The sequence below is a fragment of the Lissotriton vulgaris genome, chromosome 11 (assembly GCF_964263255.1).
Source record: "Lissotriton vulgaris chromosome 11, aLisVul1.2, whole genome shotgun sequence".
NCBI classification, from domain to species: domain Eukaryota; kingdom Metazoa; phylum Chordata; class Amphibia; order Caudata; family Salamandridae; genus Lissotriton; species Lissotriton vulgaris.
The window spans coordinates 1,090,197,828-1,090,215,391 of record NC_141699.1 but is presented as its reverse complement, the minus strand read 5'-3'; the positions used below and the strand labels follow the sequence as shown (position 1 = coordinate 1,090,215,391).

Sequence of the window (17,564 nt, the reverse complement as noted above, 5' to 3'; positions counted from 1 at the left end):
TAGTACTGAGAGAAGGGGTCCCAGCAAATGAAAGCGTAATATATATAAAGTGACAGACAATAAAGAGACAATTAATTCACATACATTGTTATTTAATCACAATGTAGGTATATCTTGAGTAGCACAAGAATGCATATATAAATAATTTACAGAATATTTACAAGTGCCCCTGGGAAGGAGGGAAGTGCTATCGTGAAGGGAGTTGTGGGTAAAGGATGGTGACATAAAACACGGCCAAAAGGCCTCACTGTATTGTGTAAATATAGTCAAACAAAGACAAAAAAAATCATCAGTTCAAAAAATCCGTCTTTCCTGATGCAGAGGTGTTCATCGGAGGAGCGGCAGGTCCCTCATTCTTCGGCTCCTTCTGACTTTCAGGTCTGGCCCTTGCCCATCCCGCTTGGCCTCAGGGACGGCCACCTTAGTTTGCAGCTGTCGCCCACGGAGGAGCTGCTTTCCCCACAGCGGGGCCCTACGGAGGCGAGTGCGGTCATGCAGTGTCCATGGCTGTGGGCATCCTGCGTATGGGTGACCTGGTGGCTCTCTTTCCGGCGGACCATCTATTGGGGGTCCTCCACCAGGAATCTGGTGGGAGGGAAATCTTACTTCCCATTGAAGGTTCTCTTCTTTCTCCCTTGACGGGGGTTGGAGGCGTCCTGCCTCAGGGGACCCAGTGCTTCACCATCTTCTGCACCGGCACCTCCCGGCGCCACGTGACCCGGCGTGCCTTTTCCTCCACCCCTCTGCCACCAGTCCTCTTTTGCGGACTGACTTTCCCTCCCTGCTGCTGCTGTTGACTCCGCCATCCCGAGAGGCCCGCTGGCTGGATTCTTGGGGGCGCAACATGTTCGACTTGACCTGCGGGCCCTGAACACCTTGTGTGTGCTGGCTCGGGCCTCCTCCTGTTTGTGGGACTTTGCTGAGTCCCTGGGATCTGCAGCATCCAAGGAGGGTGGCCAGGTGGACTTACGGCATCATGCGTTGGATGGCCGGGAGCTTGCAGCATTTATTCTCTGTTCCGCTCTGGACATCATAGAGGTGCTGGGCCGGGCCATGGCTTCCTCGGTCGCTCTCTGTCGTCATGCTTGGCTTCGGGATGGAGTATTCCCTTAGAATATTCGGGAGCGGCTCATCGACCTTCTATTTGATGGTAGCCTGTTGTTCCATGCCCCGTCCGACTCTGCCATCCAGAGACTCTTGGCAGGGCTCCGTCCTTCTCCGCCTTACATTCCCCCTCCTCCTCCTCCATCCCCTACTCAGTGGCTCCTGAGTTGGGTTGATTTTGGGCCTTTTTAGGCCGGTGGTTCTGGCTGTGGTGTGTGTTTTCTGGCCATTTGCGTCCTTCCTTGGGACTTTGGCGTTGTTGGCTGCTGGACAGCCCTTTTGTTGATAATGTGTGTTGCAATTGTTGCGCAGACTTGGCCCTGAGATTAGGCCTTCTGCTTGTTGTCAAGCCCGTTGCTGGAGTGTTTTTCCCTGTGGCTTTTTTGTTTTTCCTCTGCTGCGGAGGTTCTAGCTAAGGGGGTTTTCATATTTTGGGACTTATTGTACCTAGGGTGGGGTAGTGGTAGCTGTCATGTGGCTAGCGCTCTGCTGGAGGGTTCTGGTCGACTTCAGGTGCCTGTTCTCCATGGCGTTATGAAGGTTGTTTTGCGCCGAGAGGTTGTGTGCACGGCCACTCGTAGTGATGTGCCCGAGCATCTCCTCCTCTCCCTGCTTCTGCCCTGAGGTATGGGATGATCCTTTGCTCTCCCTTGCCAGGCGACGCCTACTCTGCCTTCCTGGGGCCTCAGGAGGTTCTTCCTGCTTCTTGTGACTTGTCTGCCGGCGCTGTCCTGGTTGGCAGGTTGGCTCCACCTAGAGTGGGTTCGCCTTCTTCCCTCGCTTCCTTGGGTCTTCTAGGCTTCTTCTACTTCTTCCTCCCTTCCTGCCTTGGCATTGGGCAGAAGCTGTGTTGCCTTGTAGGGGGGTGGGGTGTCTCGGCCTCTCCGGCCTTACCCTTGGTTTCCCTTTAGCCTTCTACTCCCTCCGACATCCTTTTGGGTCTGTGGGGCTCTGTGGGGGATTCCCCTTGCCTGTACGAGGTTTTACCTGGTCCACAGATCGGGGTCCTCTGTTCTGTATCGGCTGGTGGGGTCCTTTTGCAGACCCTCCTTTCCAGGGGGTATTGCTAGGGTATCTATTTTACGTGAAGGAATCTGCAGCTAGTAGTTTCTATCAGATGTACGAATTACTTACCTTCGGTAACAATGTATCTGGTAGAGACTATTCTAGCCGCAAATTCCTTCTCGGCCCGCCCTTCCTCCACTATTCTTTGAGGACCCTTAGGTTGGTCTTCGGTACTCGCCTCCCAGTGGGGGACTGTATCTCCTGTGAGTGCCTTCTGTATTTTGGACGGGTGGCTCCGTCTGGGGGCGGTTCATTCCTCCCTTGGTTCTTGGTGGATGGGATCCCGGTGTTTCGGTGCCCTGCTGCTCTGGCTACTCCAGGTTTCGAGGGGGGATTGCTTTCTATCCCTGTCCTCCCTCCCCTCACATTCTTCCATTCATATCCTCTGATTAAGGGTCATCTGGCCATGTCTTGCCTTTGTCCCTTGTGGGTGGTGGGCCTTTATTTTGGGGTGGCTTGGAGGTCTGTTGTCCCTGTCTGTGTTGGGACTGGTCCCCTTCCTTGCTCAGGTTGGGGGTGGTGGGTTTCCTATGTGTACCATGTCCTTACGCATGTTCCTTGACTCCGGGGCACGGAGGTGGGAGGCTGTCTTTGTGCTGGAGGGGTGGTTGTGCAGGGCTCTGCTCTCTTCTTTTTCTTTACCTGCCTTGGGTTCTGCGGTGTGACACTACTGTGGGTGGTGTTGTTAGTCACCGTTTCTTTCCAAAAAGTTCTGCTTTTCTCACACTGTTCCCATGCTAACACAGTTTTTTATCTGGTGGTTCCACGTTGTGGTGCGGAAAAGTTCTCCGAAGAAAACTGACGTAGGCGCGCTGGGGGCGGGTCTTATGTGACCTCGCGGACGTCACGAGCGCAGACGACGCCTGGGTGGAGTCGCGTGATGTCGTCCCGCCCCCTGCGCGCAGGGATGCTGTGGTAAAAAAGTTTCCGGATCTAGTCTCACACCTGGGGATTTCTATGTGAAGAAATCTGCAGCTAGAATCCTCTCTACATTGTTACCGAAGATAAGTAACTCATACTTCAGCAACTTTTCAATGTTGGCGCATAACAAACACACCGTGATATCTTCATCAACTTATCCTTTTTGACAAAAAGAGCTTATCAACCTCAATACAAAAATAAGCCACAGCAACGAATGATTAAAATGCTGTTTTTGCCCTATTTATAGTCCACTTAAGCTAGCACAAATAATCTTGGTTGGTGCAGTCTGAGATGGCCTTTCATATCTCAAGAGGGGTCCATCGTTAAGGATTATTAGTGACAGCTACATTTGCAACACATCAGTTCTTGGCCACATGAAATTTCCGGTACATCAACCCTTGTTGTCGACAATCTATGGGTAAATGTGACATAAAGCGGTTGAGTTATATCAGAATATTGAGAACAACAATATTAGGATGCATATATACTGAGGACATATATTCAAGGGAAGTGCAGTCAATCTATATAATCCATGTACTCTTACCTTTACGCCTATGGTGGTAGTCTATTTAGCCCAATAAGGGCCTCATTTCCAAAGTTTTGCCATAGGGTAGCACCACAAGCCTTATAGCTGGGCTGCCCTACGGCAAACGAAAAGGGGAGGAATGCACCATATCTATGTGATACGGCGCATTCCTTTCCTTTTCCCCTGCGCTGGTGCACAATTGGCTACCATGCGCCAATACAGGCGCTCTTGCCAGGGTGCTTGTGTTGAAGGAACACCTTAAATGAAGGTATTTCTCCTTGTTGCGCCTCCCTTATGTCTCCCCTAGGGAGGCGCAGGCTTTTGACGCATACCTGGGTTTACAAAATCTAGTAAATCTGGGAATGTGTCAAATACCATGGGTGGTACGTGGGAACACCCGCCATAATGCCCATGGCGTGCCTCCCTATTGCAGGGTGAGGCAAAGCAGAGACTTGCGCTGCGTCACCTCAGTCCATATCTACAAGGCCATAAAAAGCCATGTAGGGTGGCTTTACATGGCCCTGTAGATATGGCCCTACAGTGTGTGCCACCGAACCATCACTAACAGTGACATTCTGGGGGCGCACATGGCCTTGTAAATGAGGCGCTTCATGATTCGGTATTAAAACCTTGACATCAGGGTGCAAAAGCGAGTAGTTCAGCCCGGTCATCCACTGAACCGACCACGTGTGGAGACAGAAGAGTTCCTTTTAAAGTTCAATTCTTGTAGCTAATTGTCAGTCTGACATCCGCAGCTGTCCTCTGCTCCCTGGCTTTGGAACATCTCCCAAACCTGCTGATTTCTGGTCATAGTAATGCAAAAACTGCCTCCAAGTCTCGCTCCCTGTGGAAGTGGCTTCCTGCCCCATGATCCGTGTGGACCAGAAGATGACCAGATTATTTTGGTACCCTCAGTAACCTGCAGCCGGTGCCTAGAGTTTCAATTCAAGACGCTACTTCAGTTCACACAACACAGCGCTGCACAAAATTTCACAGCGCCGTTTTGCGAGAATTGTAAATATACACATCGCAGCATCTGATTACAGTGGGATTTCACGGATGCAATGATGTCGTTGACTGCACTTCTGCAAGCTTCTGCAGCTTTCCAAAATGCAGAGGATTGTAGCCCGCAGAAAAGCCAGTAGAATCTAGAATAAAACTTACACTCGAGGTTCAGCCTCGTGGACAAACATTAACGTGGCGCCAACCAGCAATCGATGAATCGCGTAAATGGGATATTTCACCGACATTACACAGGTAACACATTGGAATACACAGAATTTTCCCATGAAAAGTAATAGCAAATAACCACTGCACTAACCACTAACCTTGGGTTCTGGAGCAGCAAGCATGATAAGGGTAAAGCTACACTACAGCTACTACTACAATATAGTAGCTTGTCGACACTGGCGACCCGGGAAGGAACATTTGTGATGTGCAACACATAAGGCTCACGCATCCAGGGCCTTATCAAGGAGGCTGCAGCAGGACGCATCACCACGTGCCTGATTCACACGCTTCCTCGTTGATAACCATATAAAATCATTGATACTTCACGCTCTTCATCTTACTCATTTTCAGCATTTGGGGAACCCAGTACCGTGGCTCTCCATCTGGTGTTAAACCATCAATGCCCTGAAGAAGTTAATTCCTTAATAAACGAAACGCGTTAACTGGAGCTCATGTTGTCTGATGACGTTTAAAATAAAAGATTGCCTTACATAAAGCAATTAGTCAGTCTTACTTATTGGAAAAGACACTTTGGGAGTGCGCCTCTCCATGCTCATACAGTAGCTTACTGGGTCTGGATTTGAGTAAGTTCCAAGGGGCCTATTTACAAGCCTCTTGCGCCGCCGATACATCACGTTATCCAGTATTAGGGGTGTCTTTCATAGATTCACATGCCTGAATCATTCCCCGTCGTCGAGACGGGAGCCTCCGGTAAATAAAAAAGTAATGTCCATAGACATACATAGAGAGAAAGGGTCCAAGGGTCTCCCCTTAGTAGCCTTTCCTTGTCCTTATGTAAAAAAGGACCAAACTGACATAGTCAGCCAATCAGCTCCGACCTCCCTCTAGAACCTTCCTGGGAGGAGCCTCAGTCCCTCAGATTTTCTACCGCACGTTGTGCTAGGGAGTCTCCTGCCTGAGCTCTCCTCAGGATTACTCTAAAATCACCAAACTTTCTTTGAAAGTGTTCTCTGAAACCTCAAAACTCTTCAAGGACTTCTTCAACACACTATCCCTGAAGTAAGTGTGTGTTTCTACTGCTTTTTACATGTCTGACTCGGGGAAGAAAGCCCTGTTTAGGGCCTGCTCTTCCTGCAGCAAGAAAAGAATACATGTGGATGATAGGCACGACCTGTGCTTGTATTGCCTTTACCCGGACCATAATTCGGAGAAATGCACTATCTGTCGGTCTTTTCCAAAAAAGACTGTGATAGACAGGGAAGGTCGCCTTCTGATTTGGTTGGACAGGCTTAAGAACAGAGACAATCTGGACTCCTCTGTGAGCAGCGTTTCCAGGACCTCTGCTGTCTCAAACAAGAGGCCAAGGGAAGCTTCCCCGGGCCCCTCAGACACTCCTCCTACGAAGACCCACAAAAAGTCTTCAGAGGCGAGATCTGCGTCATCCTCAGTGTCTGCTAAGGAGGTAAAAACCTTTAAAATGCCTGCTCCGTCCTCCAGACAAAGCCAGAGGACTACTTCAGTCAAAACCACAGTGTCTACCACATCAGCATCGTCGCCCTCAGCATCGACGACGATGACTACGTCCTCCTCATCTTCAGGTAGACCTGTTTCTTCAATTATTCCCCTGACATCGTCGTCGACGACAAAGACCATGTCGACAACGAAGACCACACCGTCGACGACGCCGTCACTAGCGACGAGCCCATCGTCGTCAAAACCGGCGACGACAAGAGTGTCGACGAGAGACTCGTCGACGAGACCATCGTCTACGAAGGCACCGTCGAGGAAGCCGACGACTTCGCAGTCGTCGACAACCAAGATCCCCTCGTCCACCCCACCATCGACGAAGACCTCGTCGACGACCCCGTCGACGAGAGGCTCATCGTCAACGACCCCGTCGACGAAGACCCCGTCGACGACGACACCAAAGGCTCCGTCGACGGACTCGACGACGACACCGTCGACGGACGACTCGTCGTCGAATGAACCATGGAAAAAATCGAAACTGGTGGAGACACCGTCCATGATGCTACCACCGTCGACGGTCCCCTCGACGACGACAGGCTCTACCATGCAGTCTGGCAGACCAGGCAAGCCACTAATAACCCCGGAAACGACGTCTCCAAGTAAGGTGGAAAAGCATCCACCTCAAGAAATTTTCCAAAGCGAAGAATCCGAAGAGGATGACCATCTGGATCCCGCTACTTCAGTCTCAGAACTTCACATAAAATGCCAAAGCACTGATGAGGAACAGGAGGAATTCACCTATCAGGAACACTCCGTCCACGCCAGTGTCCGCACTGAAGTCACCCCCATGATATGCTTACCAGCGACCCTGGCTGATGACTTACGACTTCTTGTGCAAGACTACAAGCAACGCTTTCCGGAGGCTAACAGAGGCGGTCAAGCGCCTAAGAGTCCCGCACCAGGGGACAAGGGGGATCAGACACCTCCAACTCACGTACAGGTGTCCGCACCGGAACGCACTCACCTTCCCCATCAAAACCAACACGACGTCCAGCCTCAAGTGGTGGTTTCTTCGGACGATGAGGAGGAAGAGGAAGAACTGGAGGAAGGAGAGGTCCAGGAGGTTCACTCGGACCACTCGGACCAGGATGAAGAGGATGAATATATAGCATCATCCCCAGCTTCACCACAACCACGCCAAGCGGACTCCCCCCCGGTCGACATTGCTGGCTTCCACAAGCTGGTGGAGAGAGCGGCGAAGAGATTCCACATGGTGGTGGAATCCACGGAAACTGACTGTTTCCTGCACGACTTTAAGGAACAGACTCAGAAATCTGCAAAAGCTGTTCCGATCATAGAATTTTTGTGGGAACAAGGAAAGAAGTTAATGCTAACTCCTGCTTCAGTGCCGGCGGTGGTCCCACGCCTAGATAAGAAATACAGAGCACCACTCACTGCGGCGGCTTGCCTTAATGGTCACCCCAAACCGGACTCGGTAGTGACGCAGGCGGCCCAGAAACACTCCCGCAACCCTTCCTCACCACTGTCCGCTCCCCCGGACAAAGAGGGCAGGAAACTTGACACGATTGGTAAACGTTTCACATCCACATCGGCCATGTCCATCAAGGTGGCCAACTCCATTGCCTTGCTGGGGCGTTACAATCGCCAGCTGTGGGAGGACATTGCCCCTTACGTAAAGGAACTGCCTGATAACGTCCAGGGTGAGGTGAAAGCGCTCCTCGTGGAAGGTCAATCTTAGGCAGCGGAACTCATAGATTGTGCTATCGACGCAGCCATGACAGGCTTCCGTCAACTTGCGGGAGCTGCTGTACTGAGACGCCAAGGATGGCTAAGAGCGACTTCATTCCGCCAAGAAGTCCAAGCAAAGGTTCTGGACATGCCCTTCGACGGCCAGCACCTGTTTGGAGAAAAGGTCGACGAAGCTCTACAGGCCATTAAGAAGGACACAGACACGGCAAGGGCACTGGGCTCTCTGCAGTCTAGAAACCAGTCCTTTCGGGGCAACAGGCCCAGAGGTCAGTCCTCCTATCGAGGCTCATATCAAAACAGGTCCTCATCCTCGTTCTCATACAATCACAAAGGCCAGTACCAGAACAAACAACAGCAAGGCCGACAATCTTCATTCGGAAGGTCAAACTACAGAGGTAAAAATACCAAGAGGGGCGCTGGCGGCCGCCAGTGACCGACTACTCCAGCCAGTCCAAACACCATCTCCATTCTTTCAAATTGGAGGAAAGCTGACCCATTTCCTTCACAATTGGCAGTACATCACCACGGACCGGTGGGTTCTTCAAATTATTCGATTCGGCCACTCTCTCGAATTCACCTCCATCCCTCCCAATACCCCTCCACGCAGACGGACACACAAACATCCTCGCCTGCTTCTGAAGGAACTTTCGACAATGCTACAAAAAGGAGCAATCGAAAGGGTTCCGGCATCCTCAAAGGGGAAAGGATTTTACTCCCACTTCTTTCTTGTACAACAAAAAGAAAACAAGTGGAGACCCATCCTGGATCTCCGGGGACTCAACACCTTCCTGCGGAGCCAATCGTTCAGGATGGTGACGATCCAAGAAATCCTGGGCATTCTAGAGAAAGGAGATTTCATGGTGTCACTGGATCTCCAGGATGCATACTACCACATCCCCATCCTCAAAAATCACCGGAAATTCCTAAGATTCGAGGTGGCGGGCCGTCACTATCAGTTCAAAGTCCTGCCGTTCGGCCTCAAGTCCGCGCCGCGCATTTTCACGAAATGCCTTGCGCCAGTGGCAGCCTTCCTGCGTCAACTGGGCCACCAGGTCTTCCCCTACCTAGACGACTGGCTGGTGAAAGCACCCTCACCTGGGGACGCAATCACGTCCTCCAACGCCTGCACCAATCTCTTTCAAAATCTGGGATTGACGCTCAATCTCAAAAAATCATGCATGGTCCCCGCATCAAAGATTACCTTCCTAGGAGCCATGTTAAACACAGTGTCCACGAAAGCCTTCCCCTCAAAAGAGAGGACAGACAAGATCTTATCTCTGGCCACGGCTGTGGCAAAGACAACGCACCTGAAAGTTCGGACTTACACCTCCCTCCTGGGGATGATGTCTTCCTGCATACTCCTCATCCCGCACTGCAAGCTCAGAATGCGGCCCTTGCAGGAGGCACTCGCGAGCCAATGGACCCAAAGCACTGGCTCCTTCGAGGACATCCTTCGGATCACACCGAAAATTTGCAAAGCTCTACAATGGTGGACACGTCGCCAAAATCTAACAGTGGGCTTACCGTTTCTCCTCCCAGCATCACCGCTGGTGATAACAACGGACGCCTCCCTAGAGGGATGGGGCGCGGTGCTCCAGGACCTACAGATCAGCGGCAAATGGAATTCTCAAGAGCAATCGCTCCATATAAACCTCTTGGAGCTAAGAGCAGTGTATCTGGCTCTCCAAGCCTTCTTACCCCGCATCCAGAAATCCCCAGTGCTCGTCAGGACAGACAACACCACGACGATGCACTATCTAAACAAACAAGGGGGAACGCATTCGCTCTCGCTCTCACGCGAATCGCAGACGATCTGGAACTGGCTGGTGCTGCACGAAATCCAACTCAAAGCGGAATATGTCCCGGGAAAGGACAATACCATCGCGGACGCCCTGAGCAGGCAAAAGTCCCTCTCCCACGAGTGGGAACTATCGGACAGCGCCCTCACTCACATCTTTTCTCTTTGAGGAGTCCCAAACATCGACCTCTTTGCCACCAAGAGGAACGCCAAATGCCCGTGCTACGCAAGTTGGCATCCCCAACCAGGATCACTAGGAAATGCATTTTCCATCGGATGGTACAGCGTCTTTGCATACGCCTTTCCTCCATTCCCGATGATTCCACGGCTCCTCAGAAAAATGAAGGCGGAACCATGCACCCTGATCCTGATTGCCCCGTCCTGGCCGAGGCAACACTGGTTCTCGGATCTGCTTCGACTCTCCATCAAATCACCGATTCGCCTGAACCAACACCCGGCCCTTCTGACGATGTCCAACGGGCAAGTGCAACACCCGAACCTCCAATCGCTCAAATTATCAGCCTGGCTCCTGAGCACAGAGAGTTCGGGGGCCTAAATATCCCACAAGACTGCAGGGATGTACTAGCCAAAGCAAGGGCAGACAGTACGAACAAGACCTACTGTCTCAAATGGAAGAGGTTCTGCATATGGTGCTCAGACCAGGGCTTACGGCCCCTCGCCATCACACCTGAACAGATATTACCATACCTCCTGCATTTGGCCCAGTCGGGACTGGCGCATGCATCCATCAAAGTTCACCTGGCAGCAATCTCCAGGTTCACCAGAACGGTCACAGGACCTTCTCTATGGTCTAGTCGGCTAGTCAAGCAATTCCTCAAAGGGCTATACAGATCCTTCCCGAGGCCTCGAAAAGTACCTCCCACATGGCAGCTTAATCTGGTACTCAACCAACTCATGCGCCACCCGTTTGAGCCCATTCACAGGGCATCTCTTCAACACCTCTCATGGAAAACAGCGCTCTTGCTCGCTCTAACTTCGGCCAGAAGGGTTAGCGAGCTGCAAGCCTTGTCCATTCAAGAACCATATCTACAATTCAGACATGATAGGGTGATACTGCGACCAAACCCTAAGTTTATTCCAAAAGTACCTTCGGACTTCCATCTCAACGAACCATTGGTCCTTAGGTCATTCTTCGCCAACCCTTCCACAGCAGCGGAAAGATCGCTGCATTCTTTGGACCTTATGAGGTGCCTGAAGTTCTACCTGGACAAGACTAAGGATCTCAGAAAATCCTCACAGCTGTTCGTGGCATACAGCAGGCCACGAATGGGCCTACCCCTCACGAAGCAAAGCATCTCCAGATGGATCTCCTCTGCGATTTCATTCTGCCACGACAAGGCCGGCCGGCCTCTGAATGATCATGCTACTGCTCATTCCACCAGGGCGATGTCCACGTCAGCGGCGCTGTTTGCAGGAGTGCCAATCCTGGACATCTGCAGGGCGGCGACCTGGAAGTCACCGCATACTTTCTCCAGACACTACTGCCTGGATATCGAACTCCAGAAGGATGCGGCAGTGGGCCAGGCGGTGCTTCGCCATCTCTTTCAGTAAGGTGAGCCTTCCTACATCCCGCCTTCCAGGTATGCACATTATTGCTCTGATGATATTATGTCTAAGCTGTCTCTTTATTGTATGATATTATATGCATTATCTACTATGACGGCAGAGCAACTCTGTTTTACAAATGTGCTACTATGATTGCTAGCTACTCTGATTCAGGCATGTGAATCTATGAAAGACACCCCTAATACTGGATAAGAAATGCGTTACTTACCTGTAACAGCAGTTATCCAGTATTGGTGTCTTTCATAGATTCACATGCAACCCTCCCGCCTCCCCGGGAAGGACTCACCTCCCTCTCGGAACTATACTACGCCAAACCTAGCTGGGTGCGTACGAAAATCTGAGGGACTGAGGCTCCTCCCAGGAAGGTTCTAGAGGGAGGTCGGAGCTGATTGGCTGACTATGTCAGTTTGGTCCTTTTTTACATAAGGACAAGGAAAGGCTACTAAGGGGAGACCCTTGGACCCTTTCTCTCTATGTATGTCTATGGACATTACTTTTTTATTTACCGGAGGCTCCCGTCTCGACGACGGGGAATGATTCAGGCATGTGAATCTATGAAAGACACCAATACTGGATAACTGCTGTTACAGGTAAGTAACGCATTTCTTTTTCCATACAAGGGGCTTGTAAATAAGTGTTTTCGCGCTGTTACCTCCCTACTAAACCCACTTTTTCTACTTGAAAAAGGAGATGACGCATCCCTTCACACAACGTTTTCAGGGACCGATATTCAATAACTGGCGCATCCCTGCATATCAGCAGGGATGCGCCAGTTATTGTGCGCCACGGCTCCGCCACCATGGATGCGCTGCATTTACAATGCGGCGTACCACGGGGCAAAAAAGGCACAGATGCGTGACGCATCTGTGCCATAAAGGCGGCGCATTGCTGGAGTTCCATCGCAAGCGCGGCACAGCTCCAGCATTGCTCTGGGGGGCCCTATCTATCCAATGCTGTGTCAATCCCTACGCCTGCTTCAAGGAGGCGCAGGGTTTTGACGCAGCATGGGCTCAAAAGTGACTAGGTGAAATCTTGTAGATTTCACTCAGCCACATTTAGGAGGTGTTCCTGCGCCGGAACCCCCCCCCTCCTCACTCCCCCCTGCGCAGGAAGGCCTAATTCTAGCGCAGGGCTTTACAATGTGACGCATCTCCCAGATGCGTCACGTTGTTAATACCCCACACCATGGGGCATATTTTGCGCTGCGTCACAAAAGTGACGCAACATCGGCGCAAAAGAGGCGCAAGCGGCTTATAAATCTGCCCCTCAGTGTTTTGCTCACCTCAACATTTTGTGCCAGGCATTTGATTGATGCTGTGAATTTTTGTTTGTGCTGCTTTGTGTCGTGACGCACTTCTTTGCTTGCACCAGCCCTTGCGCCGATGCGCAGTACGTTTGCACCTCTATTTATGTCCATGTCCCTTGGTACCGTGATATCCTTCTACTTTTGTGCTGCTCAGTGTTTCCAGATATTTCTGTTCTCAGTGGTAAAAGGATTGTTTTTTCAACAGAGATGTAATTAAAACTTAAAATGTTAGCAATACATATGATGTTGTTTTTCAGGAAATGGAAAATCCTGCTGCCCTTCCCTGTGTCTGCCGCACTACTGCAGAAATGGAGGGACTTGTACACAGTCCCTCTCGGATTGTGGTCAGACATGCACATGTGCCCCCGGGTACCAGGGGCCAACATGCGGTTTAGCAAGTGACAGTTTTGTGCCTGTGGCCATAAAAGGTAAGCGCAAGTGCCTTGTTCGACATCTTGTCTGTTGCTCTAGAAGGTTTCACACACCTCATCATCTTGTTTCCTGTATCCTCAGATCTGCCAAAGAGAACCATCCATCTAGGACTGGAATCAACTTCGCCTTTCAACAGCTCAGGCGCAGATGCCAAGGTATGCAGTTTTCATCCTTATCATTAAAGTGTTGAGATTCACCAAGAATGGGAAACAGCCATTACAACGCAACTTTCACAACGCACTACCATTACAATGAAATGTTTATAACGCAGGATCCATTACAACGCATGCCATTACAACGCATGCCATTACAACGCAGATGCTATTACAACACATGCCATTACAACGTAAGTATGGGTAATATTTAATTTAATTTTAACCCCTAAACTATCCAACACTTACCCTAGTATTACACCCCCTGGAGTTAGAATAGTAATTTTAACCCCTACACTATTCAACACTTACCCTACTATTACACCCCCCTGGAGTTAGAATAGTAATTTTAACCGCTACACTATCCAACATTTACACTACTATTACATTCCCATTAATTAAAATAAAAAAAAATACTTACCCATACTTACGTTGTAATGGCATGCGTTGTAATAGCATCTGCGTTGTAATGGCATGCGTTGTAATGGATCCTGTGTTGTAAAAGTTTTGTTGTAATGGTATGCGTTGTGAATGTATGCGTTGTAACGGCATACATCCACCATGAATTGTGACTGATGCATTGACCTGAGCGTGGTCGCACAGACAGGACAAGGGCATATCGAGTTAGGTGGTAGGTTAGCAAAGTTGTCAAAGTTAGGAGGACTCGAACACCATGTGTGGCTGCACCAGTGGCCTGATCTCTCCTACCTCATAAGGTCATACTTTACCTACACCTCAGGATATCCATGGTGCAAAATAAATTCCCCATCCCAACGTTTCCTCTATGGAGTTCGGAATTTCTCTGGAGACCTGTGTTTCTGGACTGATGCCAGTCTTGAAGTCCAGCCTATTGTACTGTAGCCGTATTCCACCAACTTTAACATAGTAATACCATATGCCTTAGTACAGTATATTTAGGAATATCAAATTTGTCATTGATTCTGTTTTTTGTCAAATTGGGAAATTTGAATAGACTCAAAATGAGGGCTATTGTGGGTTAAAAAGTTTGCAGCTGCATTTAGGTCACACATAATGTCTCCCAAGATGTCAGTACAATGACTCAGAAGGGACAATAAATTAAGGTCTTGATTATGAGCTGCACAGTGCGGAGTGCTGGAATTAACACTTATAGAATCACTGAATCTGGACGGTAATTACATCTCAGCATCATTTCATTTACAGGTTTTCACATCCCCATATAGGGAATAACACATGGACCTGGAATTACAGGTCTTTTTCCACATTCGGAGCGGGGGACAGTTCAGCTCCCAATAACCATCTGGTCTGAGTAGATAGTAAATCGGAGCTGGGGTGTGTAGTGAGATGTGTGGTAGGGGTGGGTTGAGTGTCGGTAAACTGTGGAGGCCGTGCCCAGGCACAGGAGAGCATTGCTTGCAGGTGGGAGTTAGGCTGTGCTTGTGCAAGTAGACCCTGTTGAATCTTCGCTCAATCCTACTGGTTGGCTTTTCTGGTTGGTAGAAACGGGCCTGATGTTGTCCACTTGGCAAATCCAGCATTAGCACCACAGAACCATTTTAATTAGGCAGAGTAGTATCTCTGCTGTGGACACCATCCTGCTTGTCTCATAATCGGACCCTACGCATATCATGATATTTCTCCAGTCAGAGAGTCTGTCAACGCTGAGTTCCCACTTTAGAGGTGGTGGCACCTGTGGCTAATTAAAGCCACACCCAGCTGGCTCTCACACTAAGTTCAGAGACTAATCTGAGTTACTGGATGAATGCAGGCGGTGCTTCTGGGTAAAATACCCAGAGAAAACATGCAGGAATTGAGCAGGTCAATCCAATACCCATTTGTTATTTCCCAAAATCTTGAAATCCCTATTATGTCCTCTTCCTGGATTTACCTAGACCCCAAGGAACAGTAACTTTGGTGGGGGTGAAAAAATCTGGATTATTCTAGCCCACTCATGCATTATCTCAGTAACACTTTAATTGCTGTGTTGTTTTGCTTTTTGGCATGCAACACTTTTCCATGCTTCGCTCAGTACAGAAGTCCCACCACATTTACCCGAGTGAGAACCTGACTACTGTTTTCAGAATGAAAGGACATGGTTTAGGTTGAAGTTTCAACTACAGAGTGTTTGTGCTTTCACAATATCGAGGACTAAAATATCGAGAAGGTATGTGCATATAAAGATTTACCAATTTTAATTCCCCATCCAAGTACCTTGACAATTACCCACTGGCAGTCCCCAGTAGGCAGTTACAGTTAGGACTTACTGGCCATAGGAGAAGTGTTTTTTTGTTTTGCTAACAACTTTGGCGCCGTTTGATGAATCTTGACAGACTTTTTTAAAAATAGTTTACCACTCTCTTCTGCTGCTGTTTGTAAAGTTGCGGGGTGATTCGTGAAGCGGGGGCCAAGAGCAAATGAGTGGTCCCAAAACTTTTTCCCATGTAATTTCCCATCAGGATTTTAGACAAGACTACAACCCCAACGACTAGGATGAATTAGACCAAATTTGTCAAAAAGCTAGATCCTGGTCCAGAAAGTGTGCTTTTTTTTTTGTATTATGGTGTAAAAATGTATGTATCTCTAGAGTCGCAGACCCATCACAGATCCACCACGGTGGAGCCACAGATCCACTTTCCATCAACAGTGCCTTACATGGCTGGACCGCAAACTGAAAGGAAATGTGCGACCACTATTTTGTATATCGAGGCTCTATCCCGAGCAGGAAAAAATAACTCATGAAATTCAATGAACAGGCCAGGGTTGCGCCCTTACCAAGCACTGTTAATTACCCAACATATTACATTAATCATGACCTAGGGCCAGATGTAGGTAATCTCGATTTACCTACTCTTAAATACCAAATCATACCAATGTATGTAATGTAGGTAATTTCACTTTTGAGGCCCATAGGAATCAATGGCAATTACCGAACTGGTAAATACCGATTCGGTAAAATTACCGAATTTGCAAGGGGGTCAGGGTTTCACTTTGACACCCTGTTGCACCCCTCAATTGTGCATGGGTGCACATGTTGCTGACATACATGCCCTTAGGGCATGTATGTCTGCAACATGGCACGTTTTTTAAAGCAAAAAAAATGCTTTTTGAAGGGTTTTCATTATTTACCACCAACTTCTAGTTGGTGGTAAATAACGCATTCTTAAACCTTTGTAGCACTGATTACAGTGCTTCCTACATGTTGAATTACAGATTCGGTAATTTTACCAATTCTGTATTTTACCGAATCGTAAAAATTACACATTCGGTAAAATTACCGATTCTGTAATTTAACATGCCCCTACATCTCAATATCCAAATACCGGTCGGAAACGGCCGAATATTGGTATGTTTGGCCGTTTCCGCCCGGTATTTGTATACCTACATCTGGCCACTAGTCTATGTCATCATTGATAATAACGCTGCAACATTGGCAGTCAAATTATTGATGAGAAAACTGTGTATGGCGGGGTGTTAGTTAATATTAACTTATGGCACAAGTTAACATTACTTGAGATAACTATAACTGCCACAGTTCTATGGTTTTGTGTATGTAAAATCTGAACCTAACTATAACGTCTCTGTAAACTTTTTTTTGTTTAAGTTTATATATATCATCAAGGTACGTAACTGTGGAGTTAAGGCAATTAAGCCTATACTTACTTAGATTTACTTCTTAATATGTTCGTCCTCAATATATTGTCCACGAGCACAATATTCCCCGAGTCACTATTAAGGTGAAATGCCAAGGTCAGGTTAGAGAATGGGAAGCCCAAGCATCTTCTACTGATGCAGAGAGACCGGTGGGTGTTACTGTGTTTCATGCAGATAAATTGCAGTTAACGATAATGGTTACATAAACAGTGGCAGGATTATCATTCAATTCATTGGATTGAGCCACATTAGGTGTGCAGACCGGTGGATCCTCTTGAGGCCTGTATCAAATCATATTCTCCCTTTATACACCACAAATACATTTGAGAACCATTCAGATCCTTCCTGAGAGTAAAGGTCTGATGTAATGTATTGTTTATGCAATAAACCCTTCATTTGCTCCTTAAAGCTCTCTACCTTTCATCAGCTCTTGGACATATGTCCTTGCCAGGTCTGGATTCAGTAGGGGCTGTGCTAATGGTATTTGGTATCCACCACTGGCTACAGAACTAGAGCATTTGTCCATCTCCTTTGAGTGCCATGCTTTACTGCATGGACGCGAGACTTCGTGCCCCACTTTGCCAGGCTCCTCCCACAAGAACGGGCACTCTCAGC

The 17,564-nt window shown here is 48.7% G+C and overlaps 1 protein-coding gene across 1 annotated transcript in view; it reads left to right on the top strand.

Annotated features, from left to right (window-relative positions):
- The window catches only part of LOC147684201 (uncharacterized), a 522,357-nt gene that overhangs the window by 446,178 nt on the left and 58,615 nt on the right, over positions 1-17,564 (top strand). Inside the window, exons 53-54 of the mRNA XM_086942611.1 lie at positions 12,993-13,163; positions 13,249-13,322. Coding sequence (XP_086798737.1) covers positions 12,993-13,163; positions 13,249-13,322 — 245 coding nt within the window. The remainder of the gene's footprint in view (positions 1-12,992; positions 13,164-13,248; positions 13,323-17,564) is intronic.